General features: G+C 39.2%; 1 protein-coding gene across 1 annotated transcript in view; it reads left to right on the forward strand.

Annotated features, from left to right (window-relative positions):
* Positions 1-15,443, forward strand: part of rnf150 (ring finger protein 150) — a 79,524-nt gene extending 64,081 nt beyond the window's left edge. Inside the window, 2 exon segments of the mRNA NM_001142081.1 lie at positions 1,365-1,572; positions 9,721-15,443. Coding sequence (NP_001135553.1) covers positions 1,365-1,572; positions 9,721-9,839 — 327 coding nt within the window. The 3' untranslated portion in view covers positions 9,840-15,443.
* The last annotated feature ends 947 nt before the right edge of the window (positions 15,444-16,390 follow it).

Here is a 16,390-nt window from a genome sequence, read left to right on the forward strand (position 1 = left end):
CAGAGGGGAGGGGGGGAGGGAATGAAACACATGTGCAGTATGAAGCAAGGAGTGAAAGGAAGGGAGAATACCTTTTTAGAGATGGCTGCCTGTTCTAGAAAATGTGAAGTAAGTGTGACTGAGTAAATATTTGATTAGGTGAGCCAAAAGTGTGGCGTTTTTACTAAACTATAGGGGGACTATTGGGCAGTATGCTTTCTAAATTTTGACTTGCATTCTCCTGACATAACTGGTGATGTTGCCCATAGTAACCAATCAGCAATTGGATTTGAATGGTCACCTACAAGTTAGAAAACAAAGACAAAGACCTGATTGGTTGCTATAGGCAACATCACAATTGATGTTTGTCGTCAGTGTTAAAGAACAAGAAAGCTGGACCCCAAGTCAAGTCTGCAGTATGTAATCATGTCCCCCAAGCTAGATCGCTAAAGTAACATATGTTTAAATACTTCCCTTTTCTTCTGCTGTGCCCTCCAATAGTATCTTCTATTAATGCTCTGTTGTGGCCACCATGTTCCTTCCCCTTACAACACTAAGATGGCTGTGCTGAACGATATGAACAATGTGCTGCACATATGACAAAATTCCAATCTGCACACATTTCTTCTGTGTTGATCATAGCAACCTAGTTAGGGTGTTGTCATTGGTTTGCGCTTACTGAAGGCAGGGCTTTGCAGGGGTCTAGGGGTCTTCTCCCAGAGTACAAAACGTGCTCACAAGTATTATTTATGTGTATGCCCCACCTGGTGATTTTACGTTCTGTGCATGCTGAAAGGTAATTTGTGGGAATTTTTCTACTTAAATCAGAGGTTTTTACTACAATGTGGCTATTGAACTGAAAAAGAGATTGACAGAGTGGTGAATGAATATGACAGCACTGGATGTATGACATTCAATGGAGCTTAACTCTTTAATAGCCTTTCCTTGTCCTTTAATAAGTATACCCCAAAGCCACAAGCCAGTTCATAGGCTAAGACACAATCCAGATGTCAATATTGATCTTTCTAGGAGATCCTTATAGGTTGTGGATGTTGTTATATCATTACAGCTGCTGAATGGCTTTTCAAAGTCTGGTCACAATTGGATTGGCTCGGACAGAACATCTTGCGTTATGTGTTTACTTGTTTCCGTGTTATTTATTCTCTTTTTCTGTATACCTGCAATCTCTTGATAACAGACAAATGTCTCCACAGATCTTGTTGCCTGAATAAAATCACTATTGCAAAAAAAACAAAAAAGGCTATTCACGCAATAAAAGTCACTTTGCCTCAGTTTATGAAGCAGTGGCCAATCTGCAACTGTTTTAAAAATGAATACTTTGTATAATAAATGTAATGTAAAGCATATTATGGTCTTCTCAACAGCCAAATGCAGACTGCCTAGATGATATTCCTCCTGACTTTGAAGGTTCTGTTGGGCCTCCCACCAATCAGATCACAGGAGCCAGCGATGTCACTGTGAATGAGAGTTCAGTGGGAATAGACCCCTCGGTCCGCACTGTAGGAGTGCTACAAGTCATCCAAGATGCAGAATCTCTACCGCAGGTTGGGGAAGTTAGCTATACAGCAAGCAGTAAGTTTTCTCTTAGTTTTTTCAAAAATAGATACAAAAATAAAATTAATTTTAAGATTCATTTGTGATGGTTCACAGTTTGTCATTATGTAATTTAGCCACAAAACTGTAAAATATCTTCTGCCTAGTAACACAAGATGAATTGAGCAACCCCTTGAACTGTATGGTGTGGTTGTCCTGTTTGGGATTATCTCGGGTTTTCCACACTAAGGGCTGCCTCTCAATGCTATTTTATTACTTAGGGGCAGATATATCAAAATGTGAGTTTAGAGCTTAATACATAAAAACCCACCCACGTTCTATTCATTCGTATGGGATTTGACACATATTTTAAAAAATATCATTACATTGTGGGAATAGGCTGTAGAACTGAATAGTGTATGAATCACTAAGCAAGGGAAGGGGGACAAAAGTGTAATTACCGTAAGGCATAAAAAAATCCCTTTGTCTGGAAAACTCTAAAAGGTTAGACATAGAACTACATATAGCATGGTATGGAAGGAAGTCAGAAAGAGTCATACATGCAAAAGATGAGAATATCGTTTTTCTCTGTCTGTATATTTCAATCTCCAAGTTTTGGCATTTGGATACAAAAAAATGATTTAGCAGGCAACCAAGAAATTGAGCAAAATAACATTAATATCCAGCCATGTGACATACAAGGGTTTCCAATAAGATCAGCAGGACGTAAATGGAAACTTTTATATACAAATATCAGAGTTGCTGAAATCTTTGTCTAGAAATCATAATACAGGTATGGGACCCATTACCCAGAAACCCATTATTCAGAAAGTGATCTGTAGTCATGCTCCCTACATTTTATGCCCCTTAGTGCTTGTGCACCGAGCACGTCTGCTCAGAAAGTGGCTGCACTCTGTGTCTAGTGCCAGATAATAAGACACAGAATGGGGGTTACCTGCCACATTACGCGGTTTTTGTTTAACATTTCTGTTTGCCTTCTTAAATTAATTACAAAAAGAAATTGTGGAAATCATCCTTGGGTCACTGGATATGCCTTGCTGTGAGGAGTGGAAATCCAATATTGGGATTTTATTTTGATGTTCCAATAGAAAACAACTGTGAAAACAAAAATTTAATATAAATTTCATCTCATAAAATTAAGAGAATATCCCTCTGTCAGCTGTGTGTCTTTCTACATGTAGGAGTAGGTTTAGCGCACATACAACTAGGCCAAAGGAGCACAGACCAATAAAGTATTAGAGCAACTGTCCATCAAAGAAGGCCACTCTGATATAAAGATCAAAAGTGCCCTTTAGGGTGAAAACACATGGAGCTACTTAGTAGCAGCTACTTGTCACGACTACTAAACATCAAAAAACACTTTGCCATAGACAACACTGAGAATTGCCTCTGCTAAAACACACATAGAGACAATTATCAGTAAATGATCAGCATCGTTTATTTTTGTTGCCGTGACTAGTAGCTACGTGTGTCTTCACCCTTGAGAAATTGGAAGTTGGAGCGGTGGGGTACATAGATAGCGCTCTGCACCAAAACAAAAGGAGTTTGTATGTTGTATATAAATATGTAATATTCCAAATGAGGTGTATTTTTATGGTAAAAAATGTTTGTGTTGTGAACAAGGAAAAGTGGTATTCACAGGTGGAAAGTTACAATTTGCCCCCCTTCCCCAGTGAATACAGTTTCTTACTTTATTGTAATTCAACTAATACTTCCCAACCATACCCTGGGCTTGTCCTGGCCTGTGCTCTGCACATTACCTGTATCATAAAACTGAAAATGACTGAAAGGCAGAACTGTACCTAGTAGGAAAGTATACCAGGTTTGTGAATTATCCTCAGCCAGATATTGGTCAGGCAACCCTGAGTCAGCAATTATATGCCTAAGTATGACCACCCTACTGTTTTGGAACTTACAGCTCTTTAGCACTGATTGACAGCTTGCAGCAGACTCCTAGCTCAGTATATTTGTACTGGACTGGCAAACATGGAACATCTGCATGATTAATGTGTATTCATTCTAATAAATATGTAAGACATCGCAGACACTCAGGAATTCTGCACTATTTGGTTTATTATTCCTAAGATCACTGGGTTCATTTATTTAGACGATTCTCGGGTACAGAATCTGTACTGTGTGGGTTGGGGAGGAGAGGCTTGATGTGCTGAAATGAAAATGCTTGCTTTTGCAAATGACACATTTTTTCTGTTTGCATTATAGAAAACTTTTGAATTCTTGAAAATCAATTTTCACACATTTGGGGGAAACAAATCTCTAAATGATGTATGAGGTTATTCATGCCCAAACTGGAACAATCTGTGGCATATTTGCATGCTGTAAACAGAGATTTCATCTATGTATCAATGCTTTACCCAGCACTGCTTACAGTGGCCCTTTCATTCTGTGCCCACTTTCATGTCTGCGTTCTGTACTGTTCTGTAGCCACGACTATATACATACACCAGCTTACACACATTTACTCCTATACAGCAACGTGGTTTTTGTGTTTTCTTTTAACTTTTTAAATTGTTAGCCAAAATTCCAACCCTTATATTAATATTATGACCAACCTAATCATTATTATTATCCTTTATTTATGCAGTGCCGACATATTCCGCAGCACTCTAGTGAAGTATTCTCACACACACTATAGCCAGCTTTATCAGGAGTCCATTAATCCTTGTGTATGTTTTTCAAGTGTGGACGGAAACCAGAGCATGCAGAGGAAACACAGGCAAGCACAGGGAGACTGTACAAAATGTGCAGTTTGTCTCAGTAACACATTATAGAAGTTGAGATGAGCTAGAAAGAAATAATTGTATACACTCCACTAAATATTCCAATTTTTTAAGCTACTTAAAAAAACAGTTGGCAGTTGAATCTCCTATAATATACTGTATTTTATGCTTGGGCGTCCATATGTCTCTTCCTTGTATTATTTGTAACATTTGCATTTGGCCACTGCCTGATCCCATGACCCTTACAGCTCTTGAAACAGAAGAGGAGTTTGTCCTGTGTTAACATCCTCTCCTTATCTGTAACGGAGGAAAATGTGAGCAAAAGCGCATGGGAATACGCGTTACTCATCTAATTACAGTGCTTTGTGCAGAGACAGCCGTGGAAGCACAATCCGTTTCCTGATTAAATGTGAGGGACCCAGATGTGAAAGAATGCCTGCTGTTTCATTTCTTTATTTTATTTTGCAGCTATTAGTAAACCATCATTCTGCTTAGTTTATACAGTCCTTATTCAGGCTTGCAAATGTTTATGGTACAAGGCAAACTTAGATAAAGAGACTGCTGTTTAATCTCAAAGGGAGTTACTGAAATACATTTTGTATATCTAATCTACTGTGAGGCCCTGCCAGTGAGCTCTTACATTCTACTAATCTCATTTATAAGAGTCACAGTTTGATATGCCAAATTGTGTACCTTACCTAAGACAGATATGTGATACTTCAGACTGAAAGAATCATTGTGTTTTGCTGACTTCCCTATCAGCAATGTAGACAGAGGTACGACAATAAGCAATGCAGGCCCAAGTGGCAGCATGGAGGCTCAGCAGTCTAAAGGGCTCTGTGGTGCCTTCACTAATGCAAAATGTTGATGCCTATAATTTTAGCAACTAAATTGTTCTCCCCCATAAATAGCCTAAAAAGGGAAAATGTAAATTTTTGTTTAAGACATGCTCATACTTAAAAGCAAAACACCACTGTGTCACCCCAAGAGGCCAGTTTTCTGGGGGTCACATCTTTTTCTTTAAAACAGTGGAATATTGGTGGTATAAAACTCACCTGGGAGTATGCACTGCATACTTGTATATAGAGAAATGCAGGCAGCAACCAACTTTCTATACCTTCTAAGTGAGTTGGGCCGGCAAGATTGGGCAAAGTATGCCCAAACGTTTTCGTGATTTATTATTCAACTAAACTAAACTAGGCAATTGCAGATGCAAAAATACATCATTTAAAACCTGTTGAGATCATATGAAGTCAGTTCCCTTTTACCATGGAAGATCTTTCTTTGCTTCATGATTTTTAAGGTTTTCAGGGTTTTCTGATGCTGGCTTTTGTGCAACAATATAAAGAAGTTTGGGCTTATCATTTGACAAGTTGAAAATGTTGCAAAAATCCAATGTTTCAATTACTCCATGGTCATCTTCCTTGGGGAAAACAAACTCTGATGAAGATTTTTCAGGGGAAAATCACCACAGAGTGATCGAAATGTTGGATTTTCTTCAATAAACCTTTTTGCACATAATCCCGATGAGTGTGATACTCTGTCCTGCTATATATTTATATATATATATATTTTGATGTACATAGCAGACCCATACCCATATTTAAGGGTACACTACCCACTTGTTTGGAGAGCTACAGACAGCACTTGGATTATAAGTAAAGCGCATGAGCCTGATTGTTATATAGAGTTGAAATACAGTGGAAATGTAAATCAGATATTTCTTAATTAGACATACATTGGTGTGGTAGCACCTGGTATACTGTGGCATGTTTCCCTTGAAATCTATTTCACCCATTCTTCTGTTACATCTTTTTCTTACAGTCCCTGTGAGGTTTCTTGTGAGCTACACTATGGCTTTACTGAAAAATCTGGAAAACTCATTAGATGTGACGTTTTTCCTCCAACAGGGCAGAGATGAGTTGCTTTTGCCACAAATGTCAGCCGCACCCAGTTTTCTTGGCAAGGTCTTCATTCTGCATTTCATAAAAGAATGAAGCTATATGAAATATTTTAAAATGTTCCATTAAAAAAAAAGTTTAAAGCTTGAAGTCATTATACATTTTTATTGTTCTTGTGTAAGTCTTAATATCTATTTGATGCTTCGATTCAAACCACATAAAAATCGGACGTGTCAAACAATAAAAACACTTTATATGGCATGTCTTATTTTTAAGTGACACCATAAAAAAATAAATATTCAAAATATTTCTTAAAAGTAACTCACCTAACAGGCAACAAATGAAAAAAAAAAAAACCCAACAACCTTCATTATGGATCATGGCATTATGTCTGCTCATCAGTAGCAGATATAGGAACGGCACTTCCCATCACTCAGGCACTTAGCCAATAGTGGTACTTACAGATGTTTTCTGTGTGTGTGCCACTTGCGAATGCAGTATCATCTGCACTTTCAGAGGTGCTCCTGTTCCCCAGACACAAGGTTGAGCGTCACTATACAGTACATCAATAGCAGACGTCACCTTTAACTTTTAGTCCAGGCAATTAGCCAGTTTTTATAAACCACTGGCTGACTTGTGAAGACCATTAATATTTTGGGGGGATGACCTGTCACCCCCCAGAAGTGTTAATTGTGTTCAGTCTGGGGCTTTGTAACTTTGGCACCACTAAATCCCAAGTAGGAGTGCAGATGATACCACATTCACAGGTGCAGGTTTTATGCCCTCCCAACACACATTCCTGTTCTTTCTCCATGCCATCTTCTTATTGTACTGCTTTATTTTCTTCTCCAGTACCCTAAACCTTTTTGGTTTTAAAGCAAATATTTACATTACATGGGTGCACAAGTACCTTTTAGGGCAGTGACACATGGAGAGATTAGTCGCCGCACGGCAAATCTCCTTTGTCGCGGGCGTGATTTAAATTTTCACCGGTGGGATGGCATTGCTGGGAGATTAGTCGCCCGCTACAACAGAGATTTGTCGCAGCACAACTAATCTCCCCGTGTACCCCTGCCCTTAATTATTGGGCACATCACAGATTTTGAGGTTGCCTTTACAGCCCTACAGTATTCACAAACCCAAAACATTTCTAACAGAAAGAGCACTGAAGAATAAGGACCATGCCTGAGGCAACAATTTCCACATAACAGGAAAGGAAAATATAAAAGCCCTGATATTGAGTGACATCCTTGGGTTTCTTATGCAGGCTGATGGATTAGAAATTAGATTTGGAAAAGCAATGGAATTTACATGGGACAGCTACCTTTGGCAGTAATTCAACGTAACATCTGTCCGTGAGTAGATATACTGTAAATGTGACGGATCACGCAGCCTTATGATCTGGCACCATTCACGCTTTCTGGAACAGGGTTTCGCCTCATTCATCGGGAGCATGATTGCTGTATTTTCCAGTTGACTCCTACTCAGACATCTGTCTTTGATCAGCAGAAGCCAGATTCCAGTTTGTCACAGCTCCCACTTCTGATTTCTGTTTCACATGTGTTTAAAATTTTGTTACATTTCCTTTTTTTTTTTTTTTTACTTCTATTGTATGTGCTAAGAGAGCTTGTGCTTCATTAGTAAATGACTGATGTGTCTGCTTTGACTGGCAAGGACAAACCAAGCTGTAAGTAAAAACTAACAGCCTTATTAGGCAGAAAAGATAAATACTGCAGGTGTTCCACCCTATGGCACTCCTTACTGCCCATTACCAGAACCAATGGGAGGAGAAACCAGCAAACTATAGTGAAAGTATGGGTGTATGGTTAGTACCTTGACAGAAAGCACAGGCTGGGAATCGGGAGGTAGCTACAAAGAAGGGCAGAGTGGCAGACTTGTATTCAATAATACAGCATGAGATGTGTTAACTCAAGAGATTTTGCATTGGAATATGATTTATGGTTTCACACCATTCCCTAACCAACATATTAGTACAAGTTATTCTGCCTCTGCTGGTGTCCTGCTTTCTGCACAATCTTTCCCTGTCAGCTTTCTGTGTTCCACAGCTTGGCACTGTTTGTTACAGACAAAGATGCTGACGAACAACTTTTGTATATATATGGATTTCTAAGAATAACTTCTAGTAATTACATCTCTCTAGGATCAGGTCAGACTGGTAAGCCTTAAGCATATGGCTTTGGGCTCTTTGTCAACTGTCTATTGAGAAACCATCACACATTCCAAAATAATGCACTAGGGGCATATGAAAAGAAATACAGAATATATCATTTAGGCTGCACCGCTAGCAAAAGCTCCGTAGAGGAGGTAGGTGGTGAAATATTTGAGGGCTTCATTCATAGTGCTGGATGGCATAAAAGTGTTTAGTATTAGAGTTAATAGTGGGCTTTTGTTCTAAATTTTCTCTGTGATTTTTAGGCAGAATTTTGTCACAGCTACTTTTATTTCATCTGAGGTCTGTAGTAGGGGAAGATCTGATGCTTCTATTTTGGTTGTATGAAAATTTTAACCATATTTAACTGCATTTGTTCCAGCCATTGCGTTAACCTCCTAGACTAATATAACATCCTAATGTTCAGTCCCAACCTGAAGTTAGGGTGAGAGTTGGATATTCCTTGGACATGATGTTACAAGTGTTACAGAGAGAGAGAGAGTTCTGTTTCTAAATCAGAAATTAATAGATTGTAAATGATACATAACCTTCTAAATCTTATATCTGTCATCTTCCCTTTGATCTGTAAATTACATTGTTTTGCTTATTTCTTACTTGTATCTGGATTCACATTAGCAGGAATGCACTCTTTCTGTTGCTTTCAAAAGATTTTCCTTCCTAATCTGCTTCTTGCTAACTTGAAAGTTTAAAGGAGAACTAAAACATAACAAAACAAAATTAGACTTAAGTTTCTGTACCAGCACAAGGTGCCAAAGCCATTAGGCAGTGCAGATTTGTTCCACGGAAGATGCCCCCAGTAGCTCCCCATCTTTTCTGCTGATTCATTTCACATGCTCTGTGCTGCTGTCACTTACTGAGCTTAGGGACCCACTCACTATATAAAGTAAATATACAGTACAATAAGACATCCACAATACAAGGCAATTTTCTAAAAAAAACACCTTAAATTTATTTGTATTTTCCTTCCTCTGGCTTACACAGTCTCAGTCAGCCCTGTCTACGTAGTCCAAGAAATCTATGCAGCGCTGGCCATCCTGTCTTTTCAGTGAAGTGGAACCTAGGATAGGTTCCTAGAATAGGAATCTAGAATGCATGGCATCCAAGCCTGATGTCACACTCCCAGTCTTGCCAAAGATACTTAGACTTTGTATCATATCATCATCATGCTTTTCATAAAGTCTGGTTGGCTAGCCCACAGCGGAGGTCTACATCATACTAAAGGGTCAGTTTAATAAGAAAGTATTGCAGTCAATTATGGGGATGTGTTCTCCTATTATTGTGGCAGAAAGAATGTGCATCAGCTGAACAATATTGATTATGTCTCTTCTTTTCTAAGGTGAACAAGAGCCAGCTGTCAGCAGTGACTCAGACATCTCCTTGATCATGGCAGTAGATGTAGGACTTTCAGATGTGGATCTTTCTACTGACCAAGACTGTGACGAGGCAAAATCATGAGCTGGAGCATTGTTGCTGTCTGTAGGAAAGTAATAGGAGAAGAGGACAAAAGACCAGCTCTCCTGGAGTTTGGACAAATCCAAAAATTATAAACCAATCACCACCACCATAAATCTCCAGCACACTCCATCCTGGTCTGATCATGAAAAGCAATAGCGCCCAATGCCTGCTATGTGCTGCACAGTTTCTTTCTGTTGGGCTCCCGGTTGTGTTGAACAGGGAGCAGAGAGCTCCTTGGTTCCTCACCTGTGCAAGGCTTCCAGATGCAGGCTTTCCTGGTGTGGATGGTAGAACAAATGGAACGCAAATGAAATCTATGATGCTGTTTAAAAAAAAAAAAGAAAGCATAAAATTATATTTTTTTTGTTTATCCAGTTTTAATCAGTATATTCAGTCCCCAGTATATGGGCGCATCATTCTATGATCCATTTTATTTCAAGTTCCCGGCTTTTCATTGTTTGGCAAGTAAACAAGGAGAGGTCATAAGTCAATACTGTGCCCTAATCTGAAGACAGCTATGGTTACTGCTTGGGCAGCCTTCCCAGATGCACTCAAGATGAAATGTCTTTTAGCAACACTGCCTAGCTTCATGTGACCTGCCATTCTCCACTGACTGCATAAACAATGTTTGCTATTTCATTACATAGCAGTGTAAGGCCAACATGGTCACGTTGGCAGGATCAGCCCTGATTTTAGACTTCAGGAGAATCATATATGTATAAAATATCTTCCCACCTTTAAAACTGTCAGTGGATGCCCATAATTAGGAGCAATTAAGAAAGATGCATAAAAACCTAAATTTCTGCCCAATCCCCTCAATCACTTGCACCCCAGTTGAAAAGGGAAAGCTGGTGTTCTTACTATACAGTAGAAAGGATTCATATATTATGCACGGTTTTCTTCCAAACTATGTGCATATGGACTGTTGCCAGATAACACCATTTCAGTATGACCATCATTTACCAACCATGGCCTGTTGTGTAGAAGTGAATAGGACAAAATAAGAATTGACTCCTGTGTGAGGGTATACATTAGATGAACAAATGACAGGTCATGTGAACCTTTGGTGAAACCTGTTGACATTGTGAACACCAAGCCCACATCCAGATCTGCCCAAAGCCTTCCTATTTTGCTTTAAACCCCATCCATTTTATGTCTTGAAATCTAGGACTGGCCTGGGAGCACCAGGACTTTTGTTAGGTACAGATTAATTTAACTGCTGATTTGAAGTATGCTGTAGTGGTGCAGAGTGCAAAAAACACAGTGCACCACGTTTCCAAGCATGCTATAGCAATTGCACCTGCTGATATCATGGGCAAATCTTGTTTGAATGGTGTGCATCTGAGAGCAAGGTTAGGCCACCACAAATGGGGCAGCACATTGTTGTAATATGGGTGCTCACTTGCACACCACTAACTAGCATTCCATTCCATAGGTGCAAGGTGCAGCAGGAGCCTTGTTTTTAATTTCACCTCAAAGCAGGTATAAAGTACAAGAGTCATATGCCTAATGCGCCTTGCACTAAGAGCATAGTTAGGCACAAGTGTTTTAACTATCACCGGTTTGCAATCAGTGCGCCTACCCTGGGGTGTTTTTCCAAGGTAAGAACCTTTCCTCAAGCAGCACCTTTGCCTCACCTGGTAACTTTAAGAAAAGTTAACAGAAAGTCAGCTCTTCTAGTGCAGAAAATGCCATTGCACTCCCTTCACTAGAGATGTGCCCAGCATTGGGGATGCTCCAGAAATGTCCCTGTTTTATAGAAAATAAGTCCTTTGGTGTCAGTACCCCACTGCAGCCACTTCCTCTGTCTCCCGTTATTAAACAATGCAGATTGGCTATAGGCAGCATGCACATGGTTAAAGCCCTCATTTCCCTACAATTAATACCAGATGAACATCAGGGGGCACAGGGGAATGACAGGAGTTGCAGTGAGGGTTAACAAATATTTTTATAGAAACAGTGGGCTATAAGTGAGTAAAAGGATTTGCTTTTATTTTAGACTTCTCTGTGTTATTTTACCTTCCTGGCAGATTCTCCTGGTTCTCTGTTGCGAGGCTACTGTGAAACCTATGAAAGTGTTTCTGATCAGCCACTCATGAACAAAACATGTTTGTTTTAAGCATTTTATAATATGGCAACTCTTACTCTTACACACACACACAAGTAATGTTTATTAGACCTGGTTTCCTATTAGGCTCCTTAGCATTGGCAAAGAATATTATTTGTAGGTTTGATGCAAACATTACCTCTCCTGCACAGAAAGCCAGCGGCCCCCATTAGAGCAGTGATGTGTTGCTTTCTGTGCGTTTGTAAGCATGTAGTGACGAAGGCTACAGGAATGTTGGTGGGAAGAAGCAATTGCATTAATGTCATTCACAGGAACTGGCTGGTATGTTAAAGGCATATGCACTTGTTTATAAGGGTGAATTGCGTGATACTTGCTTGTTTGTCCCAGATTCCCAACCGGTACATGAAAACCTATCCAAACACATTTTTTGACCTTTAATATAATTTTAAAAACAAAATGTATGCAGTTAGCTCCAAAGTAGTTTCACTGTTTTTCCATTCATTTCACTATGTATATTTGTCTTTAATGCATGTATGTTATGCAACATACTGTACGTAAACAGACATTTCTAACCTGGAAAACTCTGACTACTTGTGAACTACAATTCTAAGCGCTTCCTTATAGCAAGGGTATTCTGGGAGTTGTAATTTAACAACTGGTAGATAAACATTTGGACATCCCTGATTTTAAACCTCATTGCCTATCTCCAAATCCAGAAACCCTTATAGATATGTGTGTTAACATGCTGAGGATTGTGCATAGCATCTGTGTGGGGAGGTTTTTTTGACAGTAGGTCAGAAGGAGGCTTGGTGCTTCCATTGCACACACATCGTTCCATCCCTTCCTTACCTTTGTTTTAGCTGCACCATTCTAAGAGACATGGGCTCAGCAGTGCATTTAGATCTAACTCACTGGAGGAGAGAAGAGCCCTAGTGATACAATTACCATCATATACTGAGCAGCCACAGAAAGCTATAATGTGCTGTGTATTCGGTATCTAAGGAACAGTGCATTAACCATTAGAATATTACTGAAAGCGTGGGCTTGTTTATAAAGGCACTATATTTTCTTGTTCCATACATTATTGGTATATTAGCTTTTTTAAGAATGGTTAAATATACGCCAGACCTAACAAATATCTGTTAGGTTACTAGGTCAGTTACTCAAAAAAGCCAGCCAGCCAGCCCACCCCTGCACAAAGGACAAGTGATGTGTGCAAAATTGTGGGTCATGGATCACCCTTGACCAGTCGTGTGCCCTCTGTTCCCTGGGTTTCCCCATGATTGTTGGGTCTGCCCCTGTATAATTATGCCAATGAAGTCAGCTTTAGTTATTCTTTCACACCTTGAACCAGTGCAGCAACAATATTTTGGATATACAACAGATATAAGTGCACTGGAATGTATAAGGTGTCTTTCAGGCATGGTGTGTTCCCAACCAGTGAATTACACAGGTAGAGTGAGTTTTACATGATCATAAAGGAACCAAACCCATGGGTCTTATTCCTTGTCCATTGGATACCTAAGCAAAAAAACTCCTTAACGTGACTGATGATTGACATTTAAAAGGGGGATATATATTATAGTGTGTAAGCCAACATCACCTTGCCCATAGCAACCAATGAAATCTTTGCTTTTGATTTCTAACTTGTAGGTGACTGTTTAAATCTAATTGCTGATTGGTTACTATGGGCTTACACACTATAATAAATATGCCCCTTACTGTGAAACACACAGAGAGGGCTACTGCTTATTGGTCAAAGGCAACACTGGGTAAGTCAGAGAAACATATTTATCAAAGGTGGAAGTAAAAAGCTTTGTAATACTCTGAATTCAATTTCATTCATAATATAGGGCTAGATTCAGTTCAGTGAGAGAAAGTGATCTTATGGTTTAACATGTGAAAACTCATGGATGAGATTAAGTTTTTCCAATAGAATGTGACAACATTTTTTTACGTGACAAATTGCGACAATAGATTTTCTGAATTGAATTGCTTTGCATTTCACATTGAATCTCATTCATGAGTTTTCACATAAACCTTTTTCTCACTGAATTGAATCTAGCCCCTTGTGTGAGAATTTCACTTGTTTTTTACCAGTTTCCCTGCTCCCAACTGTGTCTGACTAGGGAAGAATACTGCATGCTGGGAGCAGGAAGAGGTAACCTTCCCAACCTTGCTGGGCAATAACATGGGCAACTTTATTTAGCAAAATGCATGGGAGCTAGTGATACAACATGCTCCTTTGCAAATACATTAAGATGTTGTCAAGCTCATTTTGACATTTGACATTAATGGTCAGCTGTGGCCTTACTCATACACTTTGTTTGTGTGTATCTGATAGTGTTGTTTAACGGTGCTGTGAAGCAATGCTGCTAGGGTCCTTCTCACATGTAACTGACACAATGCATAGATTGCTGCTATAAATACCAACGATATCCTCTCTAGTTTCTCATTCTGGAAGATGCCACAGATACCAGTGTATCACGCTTCATAGGATACAGTGCTCAGATATGCACTTAAGCACATTGCTGTTTATAGGGCTATGGTACAATGGAGTAGCACCGGAAACTTAACACCACCCCTGGAGAAATCAATGGTGGGTGGCAGGTGATGTGCTTCCCCAGCAGCTGGAATCCACCAGCAGAGAAAAATGCCCTTGTGCTATTAGACTTAAATGATTCCTATAACAGGCCATTGCTTATTGTCCTTCTCATAAACAATACCAATATCACTACAAGGAAGGTCTTGTTTTAGACTCTACTGTTATTTTTATTTCAGAATGCCTGGGATCCAAATAGTCTACATGAGATGAATTTCATGCTGTAACAGGGAAGGTCTCATTGTAACAGGTCTTTCCCACTCTTTGACTCATAAAGGTTTTGTGTTGGGCTCAGTATTCAGCCAAACATTTGGGGAACATTTGGTATTTGGCTGAATCCTAACAATCAGTTTGGTGCATCCATCATAGTTGTCTTAAATGCCTTCTGTTTCCAACCCAATGTTATATTTCATGCCTCTAGATAGTGTTGTACTATACCCTCAACTGTCCTTGTTAGGGAATGGTGGGAGTTGTAGCTTAACAATAGCTGATGGCATACAAGTTAGCTGTTATTTCTGTTTTATCTTCTTAAGGGCTTTATGGACATTTACAGCATGTGTTGCCTTTCTGTAAGTCGGGTATTTAGGTCCTTGTTTAGTCTTGTATAGCATTGGTATTGTTTCAGCTGAATGTGTCATGAAAGGGCATGCAGAAATACTTACATAGATCTATGTGTGATGCTTTCTTTATGAAAGGAGCTGCCATGTAGCATGCAGGGCATAGGAAACATTTGCCTCTGTTATTGCTTTACCCCTATCCGAGGATGTGGAGAAAGATGCTTCTCTCTGGTGAAAAATATCACTTACGTACTGTATGAGAAAGCCTTTCTATGCATGTATGTATGTACAGTATACACATGCCAGTGTTGTACCATTCTCTATTATTTCCATATGTTTCATTTATGTTTCATATTAAAAATTATTTTTTTAAATCATTATTTTGTTTTTTAGTAGTAAAAGAAAATGACATCTGTTCTTATATGAAGTAGGGAAAACATATGTCACATTATCTGTTTGGAACTACCCACAAGTGATGTGACCCAGAACTCCCCAGGGCATACCTCCTACTCGGAAGGGGAACAACAGAGCTTAATTAAATGAGAATTGGCCCTGTAATATAGAGGGTGTAGCAGGTGGAGGGGCTGTAAGTCTGACACCCCCAGTACGTGAGTAGCATATCCAACTGGCTCCTATTATTTATCTCTGGTTTCTTGTGTCATTCTCTGGAAATATTGCATTAAATGAAAAGATGAGCCGTTTGGTTAGGAAAGAAATGTTTCAGCAAATTTTTAAATTCTAAAGGCAAAGAATTATGGTCATAAAACTTAGGATTGTTTTTCACTGTGTCGGGCTGCTCTGCCAGCCAGTGTGCATGATTCTGTATATATGATGAGTCTGCACAGGGTTATAGAGCAATACATTTGTCTGGGGCATGTTCTGCCGTACCATTCTGCTATTGTCAGGAAAGGCAGCTGCACAGAATCATGACACTTTTACACTCCTGGGTTTTCCCTTAGCGGTCTAATCCTGGGAAGCTGCATCATATTCGTGCTAACCAAAGAAAGCCAGAAATGGTGAACAATCAAGACGAAAAGGGGATGAAAGAAAAATGCAGAGAATGTAATTTTACTTTTCCCTTTCCTCTTGATAAAGTCCTAAGAATTTCTCTATCCACACACTTTCCATCATATACAACACATCTTTTGTTATAGCATTACATGGAAGGGCCCAAATATGTTTTTGTGAGTTGCTTTACCACTTTAGGCCAGTGCAAGAAACAATTTCTCATTTGAGATACAAATGACAAATACCTATGAGAAATGTTTTCATAACCAAGAATGTTTTATTATAAATCTGTGTGTCCTTTCCAAAATCCAATATA

The sequence above is a fragment of the Xenopus tropicalis genome, chromosome 1 (assembly GCF_000004195.4).
Source record: "Xenopus tropicalis strain Nigerian chromosome 1, UCB_Xtro_10.0, whole genome shotgun sequence".
Lineage (NCBI taxonomy): Eukaryota > Metazoa > Chordata > Amphibia > Anura > Pipidae > Xenopus > Xenopus tropicalis.